This window comes from Oncorhynchus masou, chromosome 1 (genome assembly GCF_036934945.1).
Source record: "Oncorhynchus masou masou isolate Uvic2021 chromosome 1, UVic_Omas_1.1, whole genome shotgun sequence".
NCBI lineage: Eukaryota > Metazoa > Chordata > Actinopteri > Salmoniformes > Salmonidae > Oncorhynchus > Oncorhynchus masou.
The window spans coordinates 41,947,840-41,967,095 of NC_088212.1; the positions used below are offsets into that span (position 1 = coordinate 41,947,840).

A 19,256-nucleotide genomic window follows, 5' to 3' on the forward strand; every position below is an offset into this window, starting at 1 on the left:
CTCTCAGGGTAATTTACAGAAACTGTTTTGAGATAGGAAGGCTGAAATAAACACAATACAGTATGGGGGAACTCCGACCCATGTTAAGCGTGTGTAAATGGAGCGTAATTCTTTTCTCTCTAAGCATATTCTGACCTTGAACTTAAGCATGAGAATAGGATGCTATTCACCCGCTACTCATTTGGGGTGGAGATCAAATAAATTAAGGTGTGGCAGAAGTATGTCTATGGCAGCGTTTCCCAAACCCGGTCCTCGGAATCCCAAAGGGTACAAGTTTAGGTTTTTGCCCTAGCTCTACACAGCTGATTCAAATAATAAACTAATCATCAAGCTTTGATTATTTCAATCAGTTGTGTAGTACTAGGACAAAAAACAAAACGTGCACACCTTGGGGCCCCCAGGACCGAGTTTGGGAAACGCTGGTCTACGGATATGCTTTCTGACCTTGTCTTAATTTCCCTAATAATTCCACCACCTTTACGAGTGAGGAAACCATGAACAAGGTCTAACGAACCTGCCTATTCCAAGTGGAAAAAGCATTCTACTTTGTTTTTCCAAATAGAAATCCAACCATTCAGAGGGCCTCTTGAGTGGCGCAGTGGTCTAAGGCACTGCATCACAGTGCTAGCTGTGCCACTAGAGATCCTGGTTCGAGTCCAGCTGGCCGCGACGGGAAACCCATGGGGCGGCGTACAATTGGCCCAGCATCGTCCGAGTTAGGGGAGGGTTTGGCTGGCTGGGACTTCTGTGGCGGGCTGACACGGTTACCAGGTGTGGTGTTTTCTCTGACATATTGGTGCGGCTGGCTTTCGGGTTAAGCGGGCATTGTGTCAAGAAGCAGTGCGGCATGGCTGGGTCGTGTTTCGGAGGATGCACGGCTCTTGATCGAGTCTGTACAGGAGTTGCAGCGATGGGACAAGACTGTAATTACCAATTGGACACCATGAAATTGGGGAGAGAAAAGGGTTAATAAAAAGGAATCGAACCATTCTGCATTACAACTTAATAAGAGCCAGGTAAATGAGTAATCTGTTTGGATAAGGGAATTGTAAATATAAATTATACTTGTTTTACATCTATTTGTTGCACCCTCTACAACCACTGTGATTATTATTTGACCATGCTGGTCATCTATGAACGTTTGGACATCTTGAAGAACGATCTGGCCTTAATGGCCATGTACTCGTATAATCTCTACCCGGCACAGCCAGAAGAGGACTGGCCACCCCTCAGAGCATGGTTCCTCTCTAGGTTTCTTCCTAGATTCCAACCTTTCCAGGGAGTTTTTCCTAGCCACCATTTGATCGTATAATCGCTGGAGGAGACAAATGTGAAACCAGTCATATGGCAGCAAACTGAAGCATTGCAACATATCAACTTTCCCACAGTAAAGTTTATGAAATGTTGTGTCATTATGCAGAATTTAAATTGTACAGCCTTTTAACTTGCAGGGATGGGCACTCTCAAATGTCTTAATTATAGGCTACCCCGACTTTCTCTGTTTCCTATTTCTATCCTGGTAAATATGATCCACTGTCAGTGTCGATCTGTTTCCTATTTCTATCAGGTTAAATATGATCCACTGTCAGTAGGCCTAATAACCACACATATTCAACAACCCATTTACTGTTGGTTCCCTTCAGTTGGTAGGCTTTAGCCAACATTATCATTCCATTTAATTACAATGTTTCGTTTACCTTCATTTGCTGGGGATCACATGTAGGCTAACTAAATCGTTATGGAGTGGAGCGCAGACCAAGCCGTAACATTTTGAACCCAATAGCCTACTATTTTACACTATTTCCCCTATTTTAATTCTATGTACACTAAACTTCCAACATTATCATGGGTTGAAAAACTGAATGTGGCAAACCACCGTTTTCTTTCTTTTGTGCTTAAAGGCTCTACAAACCAGTTTTTTTTTATGATTCATAAATACTTTCCTAAAACCTAAATGATCAACAAGATCAGAGTATTTTTTAAATCTATCAATTGATGCTGAAATGGAGATGAATAAGCATATATTTAGATGGCTTTCTTTCATTGATCCCTAATATTCTGAACCCGTTCTCTCAATATATTCTAGTCTGTTGACAAAATTCAAACTAAAAAGGTACACCGTATTTAAAGGGATGGCTTACGATAAATGTACTGAAAACCCTATTAGATGAAAACTCCACGAGAAATTCTGTGGACCAGCAAGTGGGAGGGTTTTCAGCAGTTTAATGTCATTTATTCAGAGCGCGCAAGGTAGCCACAGCTGCATAGTGCGATACAAGACTGAATAAGGTGTTAATACGAAATACTGAGAAGTGCGTAGGGAAGGCACGTATAGGAAAGACGTACATGTCCTAAGTCTGAATCGGCCCCTATGAGCACGGTAAGTTTGAGTGCCAACCCTGTCGAGGAACCAGTCAGGGCGACTCCCAGAGCCGTCGATGCGAACCCTGATCTTCTTCAGAGGAGCGATGTCATCTATCTCCAGGTTAAACGTGTCCTCTTGACCTCTCTCAAACCTGTGGAGGAAGAGGAAGGGCTCCAATGGTTCGAATAATCGTGGCCAAGAAAAAAATAGCCTCTTAAATTCTGAACCCCTCTGGTATATACTTACTATTATAATATACTTACTATTTTCTAGTATACTACCCTCACAAAGTACATTTCAGTTTCAAAACTATAAGTCCTACAAACACATACTGTTAGAAAGGTAAGGACTGTGGGATTCTTATAAAAGTGTCAGAAACAATGCGACAAAAGAATTACTGAAATGTAGTTTTTTTGTACAGTGCCCCCCAATTGTCCCCATGTTGGAGAATAAGAAATTTGAAAGTCTAGGTTTGAAATAAAACATGTCACCAATTACTGTTCCAGAAGTATTTTTTTTATATAAAGAATATACATTTGTCAGTTCTTTTGGCCTCGAAACATGCGCAAACTCCCATAGGAACACAGCCATTTTAAAAGTGCAGGGCTTGTGCAACGTGCCATGCCTTCATTTATCGTCTTATAGGAATGATATACATATGAGAGAGTTGAAGTCTCTATCCATCTTTGCTGTAAATACACCCCCTGTCTGATTCCAAATTCGTCCACTAGATCGCAGTAGGAGATCACATGACGTCTCTTGGCCACTTGAAACCAGTTGCGTCTAGTTTGGGTAGTGAGTCACTGGGCTAAAATGGCTAAACGGATTTTCAAGCCTGACATCTTAAAATGACCTTAGCAATTTAGGCTTTCAAGTTTGTGTTGTTGAATTAAGACAGGTGAGGAACCTTAAAACGTATTTTCCCATTCACGTTTCCTATTGTAAACGATGAGCTCGATCAACGGCGCATGTGGAGGATGCATACAAGGAAATGTGGATGGAGAAGGAAATGCATTGCTTTACAATGACTACCAGGGTGTACCCTTTCCATGCATACGAAATGTTTGCGCTTTTGGTGACTTGACCCACACTGCATACTCCATGAATATGACCATAGCGTATTATTTATGGCCTTTATGTGAGCAAATGAAAAAACTTGCCAGCCCAGTACATGGCCCAAAGCAACTGTTCAGAGTTTAACAGGCTAGGGTAGGGTACCCCATAATATCATCACATGGACATCCCCCGATGTTGGCCCCCTAATGTTGGTACAGCCCAATACAAGTCAACCCAGTCAACACTAGAGTCACTCTATTGAATGACAGTGTGATGTCACCTGTCCTCATTCTTGGGCAGCAGAATCTCCTCTGTGCTCCCATTGGCTCCAAACACAGACAGGAAGATGTTGGTGTCCGTCCCTGCATCCTGGGTGTCGCCTGTGATGACCGTGGCCACATAGATGATCTGGAGGGGAAACATACATGTGTCCTGGATTTAAGCCCCATTGAGATAGCAGAATCTCTTTCAAGGAAGCCCTCACCACGAAGGAGCATCCCAAGCACAGGTATGTATATAAACATCCAATCACATTGAAAACACCTCTCTGTCACATAGTGGTATTCAGTGTGTTCTTGTCCCAACAAACTTACCTTCCGGACGATATTGATACTGTTGGCATCTAGTACGTTGAACAGTCTGCCGGTGAGACCGTCACCTCTGTCCTTGGCTAACCAGCACTTACACTGGAAGATGTACTTGATGCCTTTGGTCGGCACAGCAACCGACAGCTCGTCCACCAACCAGCAGCTCTCTGGGGTTGCCCCATTATGACCCAGCTGGAGGGGGGAGAGAAAGAGCAAGAGGGAGAGAAAGAGATAAATATAGGAAGCGAGGAAGAGAGAGAGGTAGAGGCAACCACAAAATCTGGTAACCTATTAAAATCAAATATCCAAATATCAGCCTTATTCTTAGTTTAATCCTAACCCTACATGGGTAATGAACAGCTTCCATTCTAGCATGACAAGCCTAGTGAGTAGCGTCCTCATCCTTACCTCCACCCTCTTGATCTCTCCCACGTCAGTTCCGTAACACTGGAAGTTCTCCATGGACCCTGCGGCGAAGCTCTTCTTCCCCTCAGGCAGGTCCAGCCACAGACGCTCCGTCTCAATGTCATTGGGTCCCATAACGATGACATAAACCCTGGCTGTGGTGCTGGCGTCAGGGTCCATAGCAGTAGACACAGTGAAGTGGTAGGGGATGACTGGCCAGCAGGAAGGAAAGAGAACACCCACACAGTGTTTACATGCTCCCAGAGTTTAATGAAGCAACGTTGCAAACAATGTGCTCGCTTACCTGGACCTTCCTCTACGACCGCCTTTTTCTTCTTCTTCTTGTTTGCATTCCTGTCCAGCCCTGTCTTGGCCTGGGTGCTCTTCTTGTTTGGATCAACGTTCCTCTCACCCTCATAATCCTGGGAAGTGCCAAAACAATCCACTAAAGAACATCACAATGATGCCAACAGTTCTGATGAGACTAGAACAATGCCAGAAGCTCTGGATATTGCTTTGGGGGGAGCTTTCATTCCGCCTGTGAAAAAATCTGTAATATAAACCCTATTACTGTTACCTTGATGTAGAAGGTTCTCTCGATGCGTTTGTCCTCCTTCTTCTTGGAAAGCCAACGCTCACACAGGAACATATATACCTCCTCTGTTTCCATGTCCATCACCTCTACCTGGTCCAGGTACCAGTCTGTCCCCATAAATTCGGAGTTGTCGTGGCGAATACGGATCTTAAACACCTGGCCAAGATCCACCGCCTCGATGGAGAACTTATCCACCTGGGAGAGAGAAGAAGAAAGGACCCCATGCAGTGAAGTCAAATTAACCGCTGCTCTTAGTGACTACGATGGACTGAGAGAGGCTTGAGGGAATCAGGGACCAGTCCTCCATTACATTAATTAGTTACCCCTAATAGACAGTGTTAGTATCCCATGGAACTACATGGTAAACTACACTGAACAAAAATATAAACGGAACATGCAACAATTTCTAAGATTTTACTGAGTTACAGTCGACATAATAAAATCAATCAATTTAAATACATGAATTACACCCTAATCTATGGATTTCAAATGTCTGGAAATAAAGATATGCATTTGTTGGTTACAGATATCTTCAAAAAAAGGTAGGGACGTGGATCAGGAAACCAGTCAGTATCTGGTGAGACCATCATTTGCTTTATGCATCTCCTACGCATAGAGTAGATCAGGCTGTTGATAGTGGGCTTCGGAATGTTGTCCCCCTCCTCTTGAATGGCTGAGCGAAGTTGCTGGATATTGTTGGGAACTGGAACACACTGTCGTACACGTCGATCCAGAGCATCCCAAACATGCTCAACGTGCGAAATGTCTGGTGAGTATGCAGGCCATGGAAGAACTGGGACATTTTCAGCTTCCAGGAATTCTGTACATGCTGTTTGACATCTACTTGGTACAGTTGAAACCGGGATTCATCTGCGAAGAGCATACTTCTCTAGCATGCCAGTGGCCATCAAAGGTGACCATTTGCCCACTGAAATCGGTTATGATGCTTGAACTGCAGTCAGGTCAAGCCTCTGGTGAGCCCAACAAGCACAGAGATGAGCTTCCCTGAGACGGTTTCTGACAGTTTGTGCAGAAATTCTTTGGTTGTGCAAACCCCCAGTTTCATCAGCTGTCCAGGTGACTAGTCTCAGACGATAATGCAGGTGAAGAAGCCGGATGTGGAGGCCCTGGGCTAACTGACGTGGTTACACGTGGTCTGCAGTTGTGAGGCCAGTTGGACGTACTGCCAAATTCTCTAAAACGAGATTGGAGGTGGCTTATGGTAGAGAAATGAACATTCAATTATCTGGCAACAGCTCTGGTGGACGTTCCTACAGTCACCATGCCAATTGCACACTCCCCCAAAACTTGACACATCTGTTGCATCGTGTTGTGTGACAAAACTGCACATTTCTGAGTGGCCTTTTATTGTCCCCAGCACAAGGTGCACCTGTGTAATGATCATGCTGTTTAATCAGCTCCTAGATATGCCACACCTGTCAGGTGGATGGATTATCTTGGCCAAGGAGAAATGCTCATTAACAGGGATGTAAACAAATTTGTGCACAACATTTGAGATAAATAAGCTTTTTGTACATTTGGAAAACTTCTGGGACCTTTTATTTCTCATGAAACATGGGTCCAACACTTTACATGTTGCGTTTATATTTTTGTTCAGTATATATGGTATCTTTGCAACTTAATGTAAAGTGTTACCAAATAATAACACACATACCGCCCCTCTTTCAAACTTGTTGCTGTTGCTCTCAGACTTGCTGAGTTTGCGTTCCCCCGTGTCTCCCAGGTCTCCGTAGATGGTGAGAAACACTTTGGCGTCGGTCCCTCCTCCGTACATGTCACCCGTTCTCACAGACACCTTATAGGTGTGAGCTGGAGAACATTAAAGGCAGTCATTAATGTCAATTCAATGTAACAGAACAGGAGGGAGGATATCTCTCATGTGACCATGTATAGGAAGCTAGAGACCTACTTTCAAGGGCATCCTCCACCTCCATCTCTGTGTGTTTCAGTTTTCCTTCCTTCAGCAGTTTCTCTGTGATAATATCAGAGGGAACGAGCTCTCTCACCGTCTCCCCATCGTCCTCTGATTTGGCCAACCAGCGCTCACATGGTAAGATGGTCGTCTCCGAACCCTGAGGGAGCAGCCATGTTGGAAGGGGTTTTGATTAGTTTAATGAATTATACTTTGATTATCTGATTCGACTGAATAGATTAACACAATGGGGTAAAGATTACTGTAGGTGATGCTATTGCTCAAACCTCACTCTTCTGTCATCTCAGAGATGAGAAGCAGAGAGAGTGAACAGGGTGAAGGGGACAACGTTTTTTAAACAAGACATAGCCCATTCATGAGTGATTGAGGACAGGGGAGAAGGAATGAGACGCAGTTCTTCAGTACCTTTCCCTTCCTGAGTAGGCGTCTGATCTCCACTCTGTCAAGGTGCCAGCCAGGGTTGGTGCCGCTGTTGTCGTGGCCAATACGGACCTTCTCAATGACATCACCCACATCCTCCAACTACAGGCACATATAGTACCAGTCAAAAGTTTGGGCACACCTACTCATTCAAGGGTTTTTCTTTATTTTCACTATTTTCAACATTGTAGAATAATAGTGAAGACATCAAAACTATGAAATAACACATATGGAATAATGTAGTGACCAAAATAGTGTTGAACAAATCATAAGATATTTCATATCAAAGTAGCCACCCTTTTCCTTGACGACAAACACATTTCAGGCTTCAAACATAAAGATATAAAACTGTATTTTTTTATGAAGAATCAACAACAAGTGGGACACAATCATGATCAAGTGGAACTGGCTCTCACATTTATCTGCAGATTTGTTACCAGCCTCGCATCTAAATAATTCACAGGTTCATAACAGACATCTCAACATCAACTGTTCGTCTGCCAAATGACTTAAATGTAAATGTAAATGTAAATTTATTGGAGATTTCAAACTTTTTTAACAAATCAAAAACTGAAAAATTGGTTGTGCAAAATTATTACTTATTAATACTTTCGCAAGGCACTGTATGTCCTTTGGGCTGATGAGTCCAAATGTGAGATTTTTGGTTCCAACCGTAGTGTCTTTGTGAGAGGCAGAGTAGGTGAATGGATGATCTCCGCATGTATGGTTCCCACCGTGAAGCATGGAGAAGGATGTGTGATGATGTAGGGGTGCTTTGCTGATGACACTGTCTGTGATTTATTTATAATTGAAGGCACACTTAACCAGCATGGCTACCACAGCATTCTGCAGTAATACGCCATCATATCTGGTTTGCGATCAATGGGACTATCATTTGTTTTTCAACAGGACAATGACCCAAAACACCTCCAGGCTGTGTAAGGGCTATTTGACCAAGAAGGAGAGTGATGGAGTGCTGCATCAGATGACCTGGCCTTCACAATCACCTGACCTCAACCCAATTGAGATGGTTTGGAATGACTTGTGGACTGCAGAGTGAAGGAAAAGCAACCAACAAGTGCTCAGCTCCTTCAAGACTGTTGAAAAAGCATTCCAGGTGAAGCTGGTTGAGAGAATGCCAAGCGTGCGCAAAGCTGTCATCACAGAAAAGGGTGGCTACTTTGAAGAATCTAAAATCTAAAATCTATTTTGATTCGTTTAACACTTTTTTGGTTACTACATGATTCCATATGTGTTATTTCATAGTTCTGATGTCTTCACTATTATTCTACAATGTAGAAAATAGTAAAAATAAAGAAAAACCCTTGAATGAGTAGGTGTATCCAAACTTTTGACTGGTACTGGATATCATACAGCACATTAGATTAAATGCCATCCACTTTTACATTTCATTCTGTAGTCTTGGCATATACTGTATGTAAACACTTATCTTCTCAAATGTAAAAGTATATCATTTGTATGGTTTAAGACAGGAACAGTCATACACACCTCCACGATAAACATATCCTCAGCTCCTCTCTCGAAGAACAGCCTTCTCTCTCGCTTGTTGACACACAGGTGTTTCTGCTGGGTGCAGAGGCCCTTCCAGCCGTAAAGAACTATAAACACGTCTGCATCTGTCCCAGCACCAAACACATCACTTGTGTATATCTTGATCTCATAGGGGACAACTGAAAAGCGAAATGAGATGGTTTGATGTCACTATGACAGACTATCACTATCTTACTCCATACCTGTTTAAATGTTAAAAAGCATGACTTACATGGCATGTAGAGTTCAGTCTGGAGCTCGTTGGGGTACAGATCTCTAACTATGGCCCCATCATCCTCTCCATTATCTAGCCAACGGCCACATGGGAAACGGAGTCTCTGGCCCTGAGAGGGGGCGTCGATCTCCACCCAGTCCAGAAACCAACCAGGAGAGCCACCTTGGCACCAGACACAGACACAGTGGTCATGAGGTCAGGGGTTTCATAGAATGGGGATGTTTGTATTCTTTTCAACTTTGTTAATTGGTGGATATGAGTGGAAGGATGAACCTGTGATCTCACCTGAGTTGTCATGGCCGATGCGTAGCTTTTCCAGCTCTCCCAGGTCCACAGCCTCCACAGTGAATTCATCCACCATGCCCTGCTCAAACTTGTTCTTATGGGTCTTACATGCCTTCAGGTTGATTATCCCTGGAATAGACAGTCATGAGTTTAGGGATAGGAATATTAGTAGTTCACAAACATGTTTACATTTTGAAATATGAATTTAAATAAGCTATAACCCCCCCCCCCTTCCCCCCAAAAGATGAAGATTAAAATAATAATAACACACATTATAATGCCACTATAATGGAGCTTGTACTGTATTTCATAGCACCTGTATCATCTTTTTCTCCATAAATGATAGCAAAAACATTGGCATCCGTTCCAGCATGTTTCTTCTCTCCTGTCTTTATTTTCAGGGCTAGAGTTGTAGACATAGCTGTAAGAAAACAAGCAAACATAACAAGAGAGAGATCTGTTATTGACTGTTCATAATACTGTTATTAAAGTTATTATAGACACTAATAATATGAATCATCAAAACCACTTTCATGTTAACCACTGATGAGTTGTCAACAGCAAAAACACCCACACTGGTCGAGGCTCTTACCTTTCTGCTCAAGCCCCAGGGTAGCTGCACCTGTCCCCTCCTCATCATCGTCCCTCTTCATGAAGGCCTCATCCACGGGCACCAGCTCCCTGGCGATCTGTCCGTCATCCTCATCCACTGCCAGCCAACGGTTACATGGGAAGTAGTACCTGTGTCAAGACAGCTACTTAACATTACTTGCGTAACTCCAGTTCTATGATAATAGAGTGAGGTGTCTCTCATGGGAATTCGCTTGATAGCGAATTCCCTACGTAAGAATCCAATCACACAACATCTCTCACAGACAGAGGTCGATTGGCCATTGAGGGGAGCCCCTCTCTGATTATAAATGGCCACGCGCCCGCCCTCTGGTCATTCTCACTCTCTTCCTTGTGAGGATCACTACACTCTCTAAGCTCTCCTCAGCACGACTTGATCCCTGTCTTGCTGTTTAACTGTTTGAATCTGCTCGGTTGTAGCTAGCATCACATGGCTAGCTACTGAGACTTGTTTAAAGCACGCCGCAAGGCTAGCTAACCACCACTAGCTCTTCCAATCTGCTCAGACAGTATAATTTTCAGCTTTCTCTCTGGTTAAGTTCAACCTACGTTTACTCTTAGCCTTGACTAGAACAACCGACCACGCCTTCCAGCTGGACGGTCAAGACAGGCTCTTTGTTCGCCAAAGGACTATGTTGCACAACACTTTTCTTTGGCTAACATTGTGCTAACTAGCTAGGCTATTAACCACGAGGCGTACGCTAGCTAGCTTATGATTTGCCCGAGTACACAACCTTTGTGTTCTTCTCGTGGCAAGGAACCCACAACCGCTTCACAGTGTGAACAGAGCAGGGCTCCTGCCCCAGCACCCACACACCTGTGTCCATGTGGGGACATGATAGTAGCCAAGGATACACACTCCTCGTGTATCGACTGCTTGGGGATGAACCTGAGTCCTGCGTGCATTGTAGGGAGTGGCCGAGAACCGGCCTCAAATGGAGACTACACAGAGCAGGCCCTCCACGAGACCCCTCACAGCAAGGAGGCGGCCCCACAACCCCAATTCCATCACTTCTGGGCAGAGGGAATGGATGGTTTCCCCGCAGACCTTCAGCTGCTGTTTGACGACCTAGCAGCTCGTTTTAGATGACAAAATGGCTACAGCATTAGCCGTCTCTTCCCCGACAAGGAAGAAGGGGACGAGGAAGCCCTAGGCTCAAGGCTCTCCAACGCCCTGCGCTGAGCATCTTTGCCAGATAAGAAAAACAGGCGTATCGATGTCTACAGGCGGGAAGTGGCCAAGCTCAATATTGTAGTGCCTGTGCCTATGGGGGCAGCGACGCTAAGAGGGACTGTTTTGATGGGAAGAGATGAAGGTTACGTATGTAACCACGGTTATGTGAGCTATATGGATCACTCCAATATATTGGTATCATTCCGCAGCGGAGGGATACATCCAAGGTGAGGATTTACAGATTTACTCCCGTGAAGACCTGTGTCACGGCTGGGGTCCGCCCCTATATATAGTCCTCATGGCCGCGACACACGTTCTCAACATAATTTTTGAGGCGCCTCAGCACCGTAGAGGATTTGAGTGATCCATATAGCTCACATAACCGTGGTTACATACGTAACCTTTGTTATGTTTCACTATATTGGATGCCTCCGATATATTGTTATATCTGTACCAGACTTAATCGGTGGTAGAGGGACCTGGCCACCCATCGCGGGACCGAGACGCAGGGGCCGTCAATGTGGAAATGGGATCCCGGCACAGTCCCCGGAAGGGGAGGCAATGCCCAGGACCGCTGAACCAACCGCTGAGGGAGGTGCCACATTTACCCGAAAGTACCTAGCAAAGGTGCAAGGGGAAGCCCAGCTGGCCGCAGCACAGAAGTCAGTGCGGGGCACTCCTCTCAGTAGAGCCCAGGACGCAGCCACACCTCGTGTTGAATGTGCCACAACAGATCCCAGCACTGGCCTGCCAGCCAAGCAGTATGCTGTCGTAATTGTGTCCACGATCCAGTGAGAGAGCCTCTGCTTTGATAGCCCAGCCCACAGGGCTCGCTCACCATAGTAGACAAAGAGCTGGCCTGTTGTTCTCACTGACCGTGTCTGCTCCGCATAGGCAGCCAGTGCCCGCACAGGGCACAGCATGCCGGAGGAAGGCCCAGACTCCCCCGTGCGGTCTCGGATGCCACAGAGTTCCCCCGGACTGAAACAGCAGGTCGGGTCTCAGGGGCAGTTGCCAAGGTGTCACAGACAACAAGGACAGAAGAAGGCTAAACCAGGGTTGTCTGGGCAACTATGGAGCCACCAGCAGCAGACGATGCTCAGCCATCCTGGTCCTGTCCAGCACAGCCTGGATCAGGGGAAAAGGGGGAATGCCTAAAGCTCCAGCCCTGGCCAATCGTGAGCCAGAACATCCAAGCTCAGAGGCCCTGGTGGCTCTAACATGGAGTGTGCATTGTCCAGGGAGGCAAACAGGTCCTCCTGCGCCCTCCCGATCTTGTCCCACAGGTGCTGCACCACCTGGGGATGTAGGCCCCAGCCCCAAGGTGGCGGGCACTCCCTCAAGAGCATATCTGCTGAGACATTCAGGATGCCAGGTACGTGCGAGACACTAGATGTCCCTGAGCCCAGAGAAGAAGCTCCCGTGCCATAAGTCCACCCTGATGGTTGATGTAAGCCACCACTGTGGTGTTGTCCGATCTCACCAGGACATGTCTTCCCTTCAGATGATGTGCCTGCCGCGCCAAGGGGGTAGCCAACAGCCGCTGGCCGACCTGCCCTTGGTCACACCCCCCCAGCCAATCTGTGAGACGTGTGTGCTGACCAGTTCCCGGCGGCACATCCTCTGCATCTCCACCCCACCTGAGAGAAAGGAGCGACAGAACAACCTCAACAATACCTTGAGGCACTTTGCGGTCACCCATAGCTGGCAGTGACGGTGGCGCATTCGGGTGCAGCCGGTGGGAGTTGAACCACCGTTGAAGAGGCCGGAGATGGAGAAAGCCCAACAAGCGTTGTCAGGTCAGGGTGGATACCACCCGCCCCTGCCGAAAGTGGTTGATGTGGGTCAGGAGCATGTCTCTGTCTGACAGGACCTGGGTCCAGGTCGGAGCACAAATCAGCCAATCGTCCAGGTAATTGAGGATCATCAAATCCTCGGAACGTGAGAGGTGCCAGGACAGCGTCCATGTATTTTGTGAAAGTATGGGATGCCAAGGAGAGGCCGAAGGGAAGAACCATGAATTCATAAGCCGTCCCTTTGAAAGTGAATCGGAGGTACTCCCAATGAGCTGGGTGAACAGGAACATGGAAGTACGCAACCCTCAGGTGCAGCGTCACAAACCACCGGTCCCTGGACACGGCCTGCAACACGTGGGCTGGGGACAGCATGTAGAACCTCAGTACCTTCAAGTACCCATCGAGGTTGCGGATGTCCAGAATCGCTTGCAACCCTTCGTCTCATTTTGGGACCGCAAAATAATTGGAGTAGAGCCCACTTAGCCGTTCTGATGTCTCGATCATGCGGATGGCACCCTTGTCCAGGAGTGAGGAGATCTCTAGCCGCAGCGTTTTCTTCTTCAGGGGGTAGGCCACCGTGGTGACACGAAGGCCCCTGAAAGACGGGAGCCGGCACCGGAATTGGTGTCGGTACCCCTTGGGCATTGTGGACAACACCCAAGGGGACTCCACACCCTCCTCCCACTTTGCCCTTTGAGACTGGGCGAAGCAGCCGAGGCCGGGGAAGGGTATGTCAGGGGTCCTGCCGGGGACCGCCTCTCCTCTGGTGCCCCGATGCCATCTGGGCAGGTAGGAAGAGCTAATGGTGGTTAGCTTGACTTGCGGCGTGAGCTAGCTTCAGTAGCTAGCTGTGTGACACTAGCTACAACCAGAGACTAATTCTACTCGAAGCAAAAACTTTCCTTCGGGTCATTACTCAACACAAAGACTAGAGCTGACGTCCAACATTCAGTAGCGTTTACCTTTACGGCTCACCTGAAAACATTAAGCAGGAAGACAGGGATCAAGTGGCGCTCAGGAGAGCATAGAGAGCGTAGTGATCTTCGCAAGTAAGAGAGTGAGAATGACCAGAGGGCGGGCGCGTGGCCACTTATAAGGGAGGGGCTCATTGTCCACTCGACCTGTCTGTCTGTGACAGACGTTGTGTGATTGGATTCTTCTGTATTGAATTAGCTATCGAGCAAATTCCCATAGTGAGACACCAAACTATTATTTGGAAGAGAACCATATTCAGTCACACACTTTGTTGTTGCACACAGTTACACTTTATGTTCAACCATGAGAGTGAGTATTCTGTCATATCTAGGATAGTGATAAGATAATTTGTGAGCTACAATATGGAATGAACGAGAAGAAGTGACTCCTGTCTGGGTGAATCTCAATAGTTTAAAGTAGCCTCCTCTCCTCAGACTATTAGGATGCACCCAAAAGTGACTTACGTGGTGTCATCCTTGGTGTCCACTATCTCCACGCGATCCAGGTACCAAGAGGAGTAAGACGCTGCGTTGTCCTGACGAATGCGTAGCTTCCGCAGGGGGCCCAGCTCAATGGCTGTTATGGTGAACACATCCTCCTGTATGACAACAGCAACATTGACAGAGAGACTTTTGGGGATTCTTTACTCTTGCAACTGATTTTCTTTGCTACCTAGAACCATAAAGGGTTCTTCAGCTGTCCTTGTACTGTTTTAGTAAGAAGGGATTTGTAACATGTATACACCAGATGATTAGAGGTGCCAAAACAGCAGTCTTGAATAAAAGTCTGTCATCTTCCATAGAAAGAGTCTCAAAACGGTCTCATATTTCCCACATAGCACACTATCTACTCATTTGGTAAATAAAGGTCTTATACAAGTGTGTCACTGATTCATGACAAGAGGTCCCTCTCTAGGCTGATGCAATAAATAAAACACATTGTTTGTGGACGTGTACTTCTCCTTGCTCCAAAGAGCCAAAACTTAAGCTCAATAATTCACTGGTTCACATTTAGTGATTAGTAAACATATACCTACGCTACTTTGAATAAGAGGATGCACGCTATCAGGTTTGTCAATGTAGCGACAGACAGGGTGACAGGTTCAGTGACTTTGGCGACTACTTCCAGCTCCTCTTAGTCACAGATGGCCTAATGGACCTAATGTAATCCTAGAGAAACACTCAGAGCAACAGTCTGCATGGAAGCTCATATTGCTGAATATGTATTTTGTGTCTAGTGAGGGTCTGATTATTGATTTCCCAAGGGATATGTAAAGCTAATGAGGGCATGGTGGGCATTCCACACACAAGAGCACTTGCCTGGGTGACAGTTTATTAAAGCGACATTGTAGCATTGCAGAATGCACACAAAGTCAGGTACCCAAGCTACAAGAATACCTGGAATCATGCAGAACTAGGCCAAAGTCCGGTCTCCCCATACCAGCTACAGTATATACTTTGTAGACCAGTGTTTGCTAAGTAAAGCGCAGCTTAACTTCAATGGACACATTGTTTTCCTGTAAGACCCATTGTTTTCCTGTAAGACCAAGTGGTTTCCTGTAAGTGTTCATTTTCTCCCCATGTAGTGTGACTCCTCTCTCACCTGCCCTGACTCAAATTTATTGAGGTTGCCTGACTTCCTGAGGAGGCGCTCCCCTGTGTCCCCGTTCTCCCCATAAATATTGATGTAGACATTGGCGTCAGTCCCAGCCCCCAGCATGTCCCCGGTGAAGACGCAAACTTCATAGGTGTTCTCTGTCAGACAATACATAGGATAGGTAAGTCAGACTTAGTTTGATCCATGAGTTAATGTGTTTGTTTGTGACTGTATTATTTGTCTACTTGCTGCAAAACAACAACAAAAATGTATCCTCTTCTCTCCTCTCCTCTCTCCAGTACCTTCCAGCTGGTCTATATCCTCAGGAAGCAGTTCCACCACCAACTCCCCGTCCTCCTCCCCCCGGCTCAGCCAGCGGGAGCAGGGGAACACATATGTCTGCACTATCTCCTGCATCACTTCCTCTGTCTCCTCCTCCGCCTCCTGAGAATAGAATAGAGCGTTATTGAGAAAGTCTGATATTACAAAAGTACAGGAAACTGAAAAAATATTTCATTTACCTTCTTTTTCTTCTTCTTCTTCTTGTCATCCTTTTTCTTCGCCTTGGTCACCATGCCCATGATTAGGTGTTTGACGTATACCTTCTCTAGGAACCAGCCGGAGCCGATCCCCGCCTCATCATGGCCGATACGCACCTTGAAGATCTTTCCTACGTTGCTGGCTTCTATCTACAGTACAGTTGTCAGGACAGAAGCCAGACTTTGTTACACTGTGGCCTCTCAGAATGTAACTTCTCGGTATCCACCCTCCACCAATATGGCTAGACCATTATAGCAAAAAAAACTTTCCATGTAACTGCAGGTTTGCTTATCCCGCACACTCTCAGAAAAAAAGGTTAAGAGTTGTTCTTAAGGCTAGGGGGCACTATTTCATTTTTTGAAAAATAACGTTCCCAAAGTAAACGGGCTATTTCTCAGGACCAGATGCTAGAATATGCATATAACTGACAGCTTAGGATAGAAAACACTCTAAAGTTTCCAAAACTGTAAAAATATTGTCTGTGAGTATAACAGAACTGATATTGCAGGCGAAAGCCTGAGAAAAATCCAATCAGGAAGTGACTCTTATTTTGAAACCTCTGCGTTCCTATGCATCCCTATTGACCATTGAAAGGGATATCAACCAGATTCCTTTTTCTATGGCTTCCCTAATGTGTCTACAGTCTCTAGACATAGTTTCAGGTGTTTATTTTGAAAAATGAGCATGAACGACAACATTGCGTCAGTGGTCAGGTGGTGGCTCTCAGAGTGATTTGTGCATGTTCATTAATTGTTTATGGTTCATTAATCAAGCATGGGAAACAGTGTTTAGACCCTTTACAATGAAGATCTGTGAAGTTATTTGGATTTTTATGAATTATCTTTGAAAGACAGGGTCCTGAAAAAGGAACTGTAAGGTATCTGAAGTATGAACTGGGGTACAATTATGTACATAAACATTCCCTTTTCAGGACCCTGTCTTTCAAAGATAATTCATAAAAATCCAAATAACTTTACAGATCTTCATTGTAAACACTGTTTCCCATGCTTGATCAATGAACCATAAACAATTAATGAACATGCACCTGTGGAACGGTCGTTAAGACACTAACAGACGGTAGGCAATTAGGGTCACAGCCATGAAAACTTAGGACACCAAAGAGGCCTTTCTACTGAATCTGAAAAATACCAAAAGAAAGATGCCCAGGTTCCCTGCTCATCTGCGTGAACGTGCCTTAGGCATGCTGCAAGGAGGCATGGGGATTGCAGATGTGGCCAGGGCAATAAATGCAATGTCCGTACTGTGAGACGACTAGTTTTGTGTTTTGTGTTGCTGCACCTGACAGAACTGGTTGTTTTTGCTCTTTGTTATTGTGTCCAGATTTTAATAAACATCATGAACATGCGCTTTGGTCCACTCCCTCTTCTTCAGACGAGCGTTACAGAACTACCCACCACCAAAGGACCAAGCAACGTGGTAAGGAGGACTGGACATGGGAGGACAACCTGGATGGCAAATGATCCTACACATGGGAGGAGATCCTGGCCGGAAAAGATTGCCCACCATGGGAACAGGTCAAAGCAGCAAGGAAGGCGGAGGCAGTTAGTAAAAGGGCCAAGGATTACACGGGGACAAGGCTGGCACTAAAGACCGGGAGGCCACTCCAAAACATTTTTTTTGGTGGGGGCACACGGGGAGATTGGCTGAGCAAGGTTGGAGACCTGAGCCAACTCCCCGTGCTTACCGGAGGGAGCGTCGTACTGGTCAGGCACCGTGTTATGCGGTGGAGCGCACTGTGTATCCAGTACGCGTTCTTAGCCCGGTGCGCTACATCCCAGCTCCCCGCATCTGCCGAGCTCGGGTGAGCATCCAGCCAGGAAGGATTGTGCCAGCCCTGCTCTCCAGACCTCCAGTACGTCTCTACAGCCCAGGATATCCTGCGCCGGGTCTGCGCACTGTGTCTTCAGTGCGTCTGCACAGCCCAGTACATCCTGTGCCTGCGCCCTGCACGTGCCGTGCCAAAGTCACCATCCAGCCTTGTGAGCCCTGTGGCAGCTCCACGTACCAGACTGCCCATACGTCTACTCCCTCCAGTGATGATCCATGGCAAGAAGCCTCCAGTGATGATCCATGGCACGAAGTCTCCAGTGATGATCCATGGCACGAAGCCTCCAGTGATGATCCATAGCACGAAGCCTCCAGTGATGATCCATGGCACGAAGCCTCCAGTGAGGAGTCATGGCACCTCCAGTGAAGCCATGGCCAGTGAGGAGTCAAGCCTCCAGCGCACACGAGCCTCCAGCGCGAGGCGAGTCATGGCACGGAGCCTCCAGTGAGGAGTCATGGCACGGAGCCTCCAGCGAGGAGTCATGGTATGGAGGCTCCAGTGAGGAGTCATGGCATGGTGCCTCCAGCGAGGAGTCATGGCACGGTGCCTCCAGCGAGGAGTCATGGCACGGTGCCTCCAGTGAGGAGTCATGGCACGGTGCCTCCAGCAACGACGGTCTCCAGTCCGGAGCCTCCAGAAACGACGGTGCCCAGTTCGGGGCCCCCAGCAACGAGGGTGCCCAGTCCGGGGTCCTTGCACCAGAGGCGCCACCAAAGTGGGGGGAGCTAGAGGCGCACCAGAGCCGCCGCCATAAAGGAGGCCCACCCAGATCAAGTCTATGTTCCACAAAAGCCATCCTCAATGGTACGCAGCCAGACAGTCCATCCGTCTAAAGGGTAAGTCTCTAAAGAGTCAGGTTTTGCGGCCGGAGTCCGCACCTTTGGAGGGGGGGGGCTGTACTGTCACGCCCTGGCCATAGAGGGTTTTATTCTCTATTTTGGTTAGGCCCGGGCGTGACTAGGGTGGGCATTCTAGTTTCTTTATTTCTATGTTTTCTATTTTGTGTTCGGCCAGGTGTGGTTCTCAATCAGAGGCAGCTGTCTATCGTTGTCTCTGATTGAGAATCATACTTGGGCAGCTTTTTCCCACCTGTGTTGCGGGTAGTTTTCTGTTTTGTGTTGCTGCACCTGACAGAACTGGTCGTTGTCGTTTTTGCTCTGTTATTTTGTTCTAGTGTTCAAATTTTAATAAACATCATGAACACGTACCGCGCTTTGGTCCACTCCCTCTTCTTCAGACGAGC

At 46.6% G+C, this 19,256-nt stretch overlaps 1 protein-coding gene across 1 annotated transcript in view; it reads right to left on the reverse strand.

Moving 5' to 3' along the window:
* LOC135544556 (lipoxygenase homology domain-containing protein 1-like) overlaps positions 1-19,256 on the reverse strand; it is a 32,365-nt gene that overhangs the window by 4,019 nt on the left and 9,090 nt on the right. Inside the window, exons 17-34 of the mRNA XM_064972272.1 lie at positions 16,146-16,313; positions 15,927-16,068; positions 15,631-15,782; positions 14,493-14,626; positions 10,046-10,194; positions 9,770-9,874; positions 9,454-9,582; positions 9,166-9,330; positions 8,892-9,073; positions 7,368-7,484; positions 6,939-7,101; positions 6,684-6,838; positions 4,991-5,203; positions 4,718-4,835; positions 4,417-4,625; positions 4,015-4,200; positions 3,702-3,829; positions 2,399-2,516 (exon numbers count right to left, since the gene is read on the reverse strand). Coding sequence (XP_064828344.1) covers positions 2,399-2,516; positions 3,702-3,829; positions 4,015-4,200; positions 4,417-4,625; positions 4,718-4,835; positions 4,991-5,203; positions 6,684-6,838; positions 6,939-7,101; positions 7,368-7,484; positions 8,892-9,073; positions 9,166-9,330; positions 9,454-9,582; positions 9,770-9,874; positions 10,046-10,194; positions 14,493-14,626; positions 15,631-15,782; positions 15,927-16,068; positions 16,146-16,313 — 2,733 coding nt within the window. The remainder of the gene's footprint in view (positions 1-2,398; positions 2,517-3,701; positions 3,830-4,014; positions 4,201-4,416; positions 4,626-4,717; positions 4,836-4,990; positions 5,204-6,683; positions 6,839-6,938; positions 7,102-7,367; positions 7,485-8,891; positions 9,074-9,165; positions 9,331-9,453; positions 9,583-9,769; positions 9,875-10,045; positions 10,195-14,492; positions 14,627-15,630; positions 15,783-15,926; positions 16,069-16,145; positions 16,314-19,256) is intronic.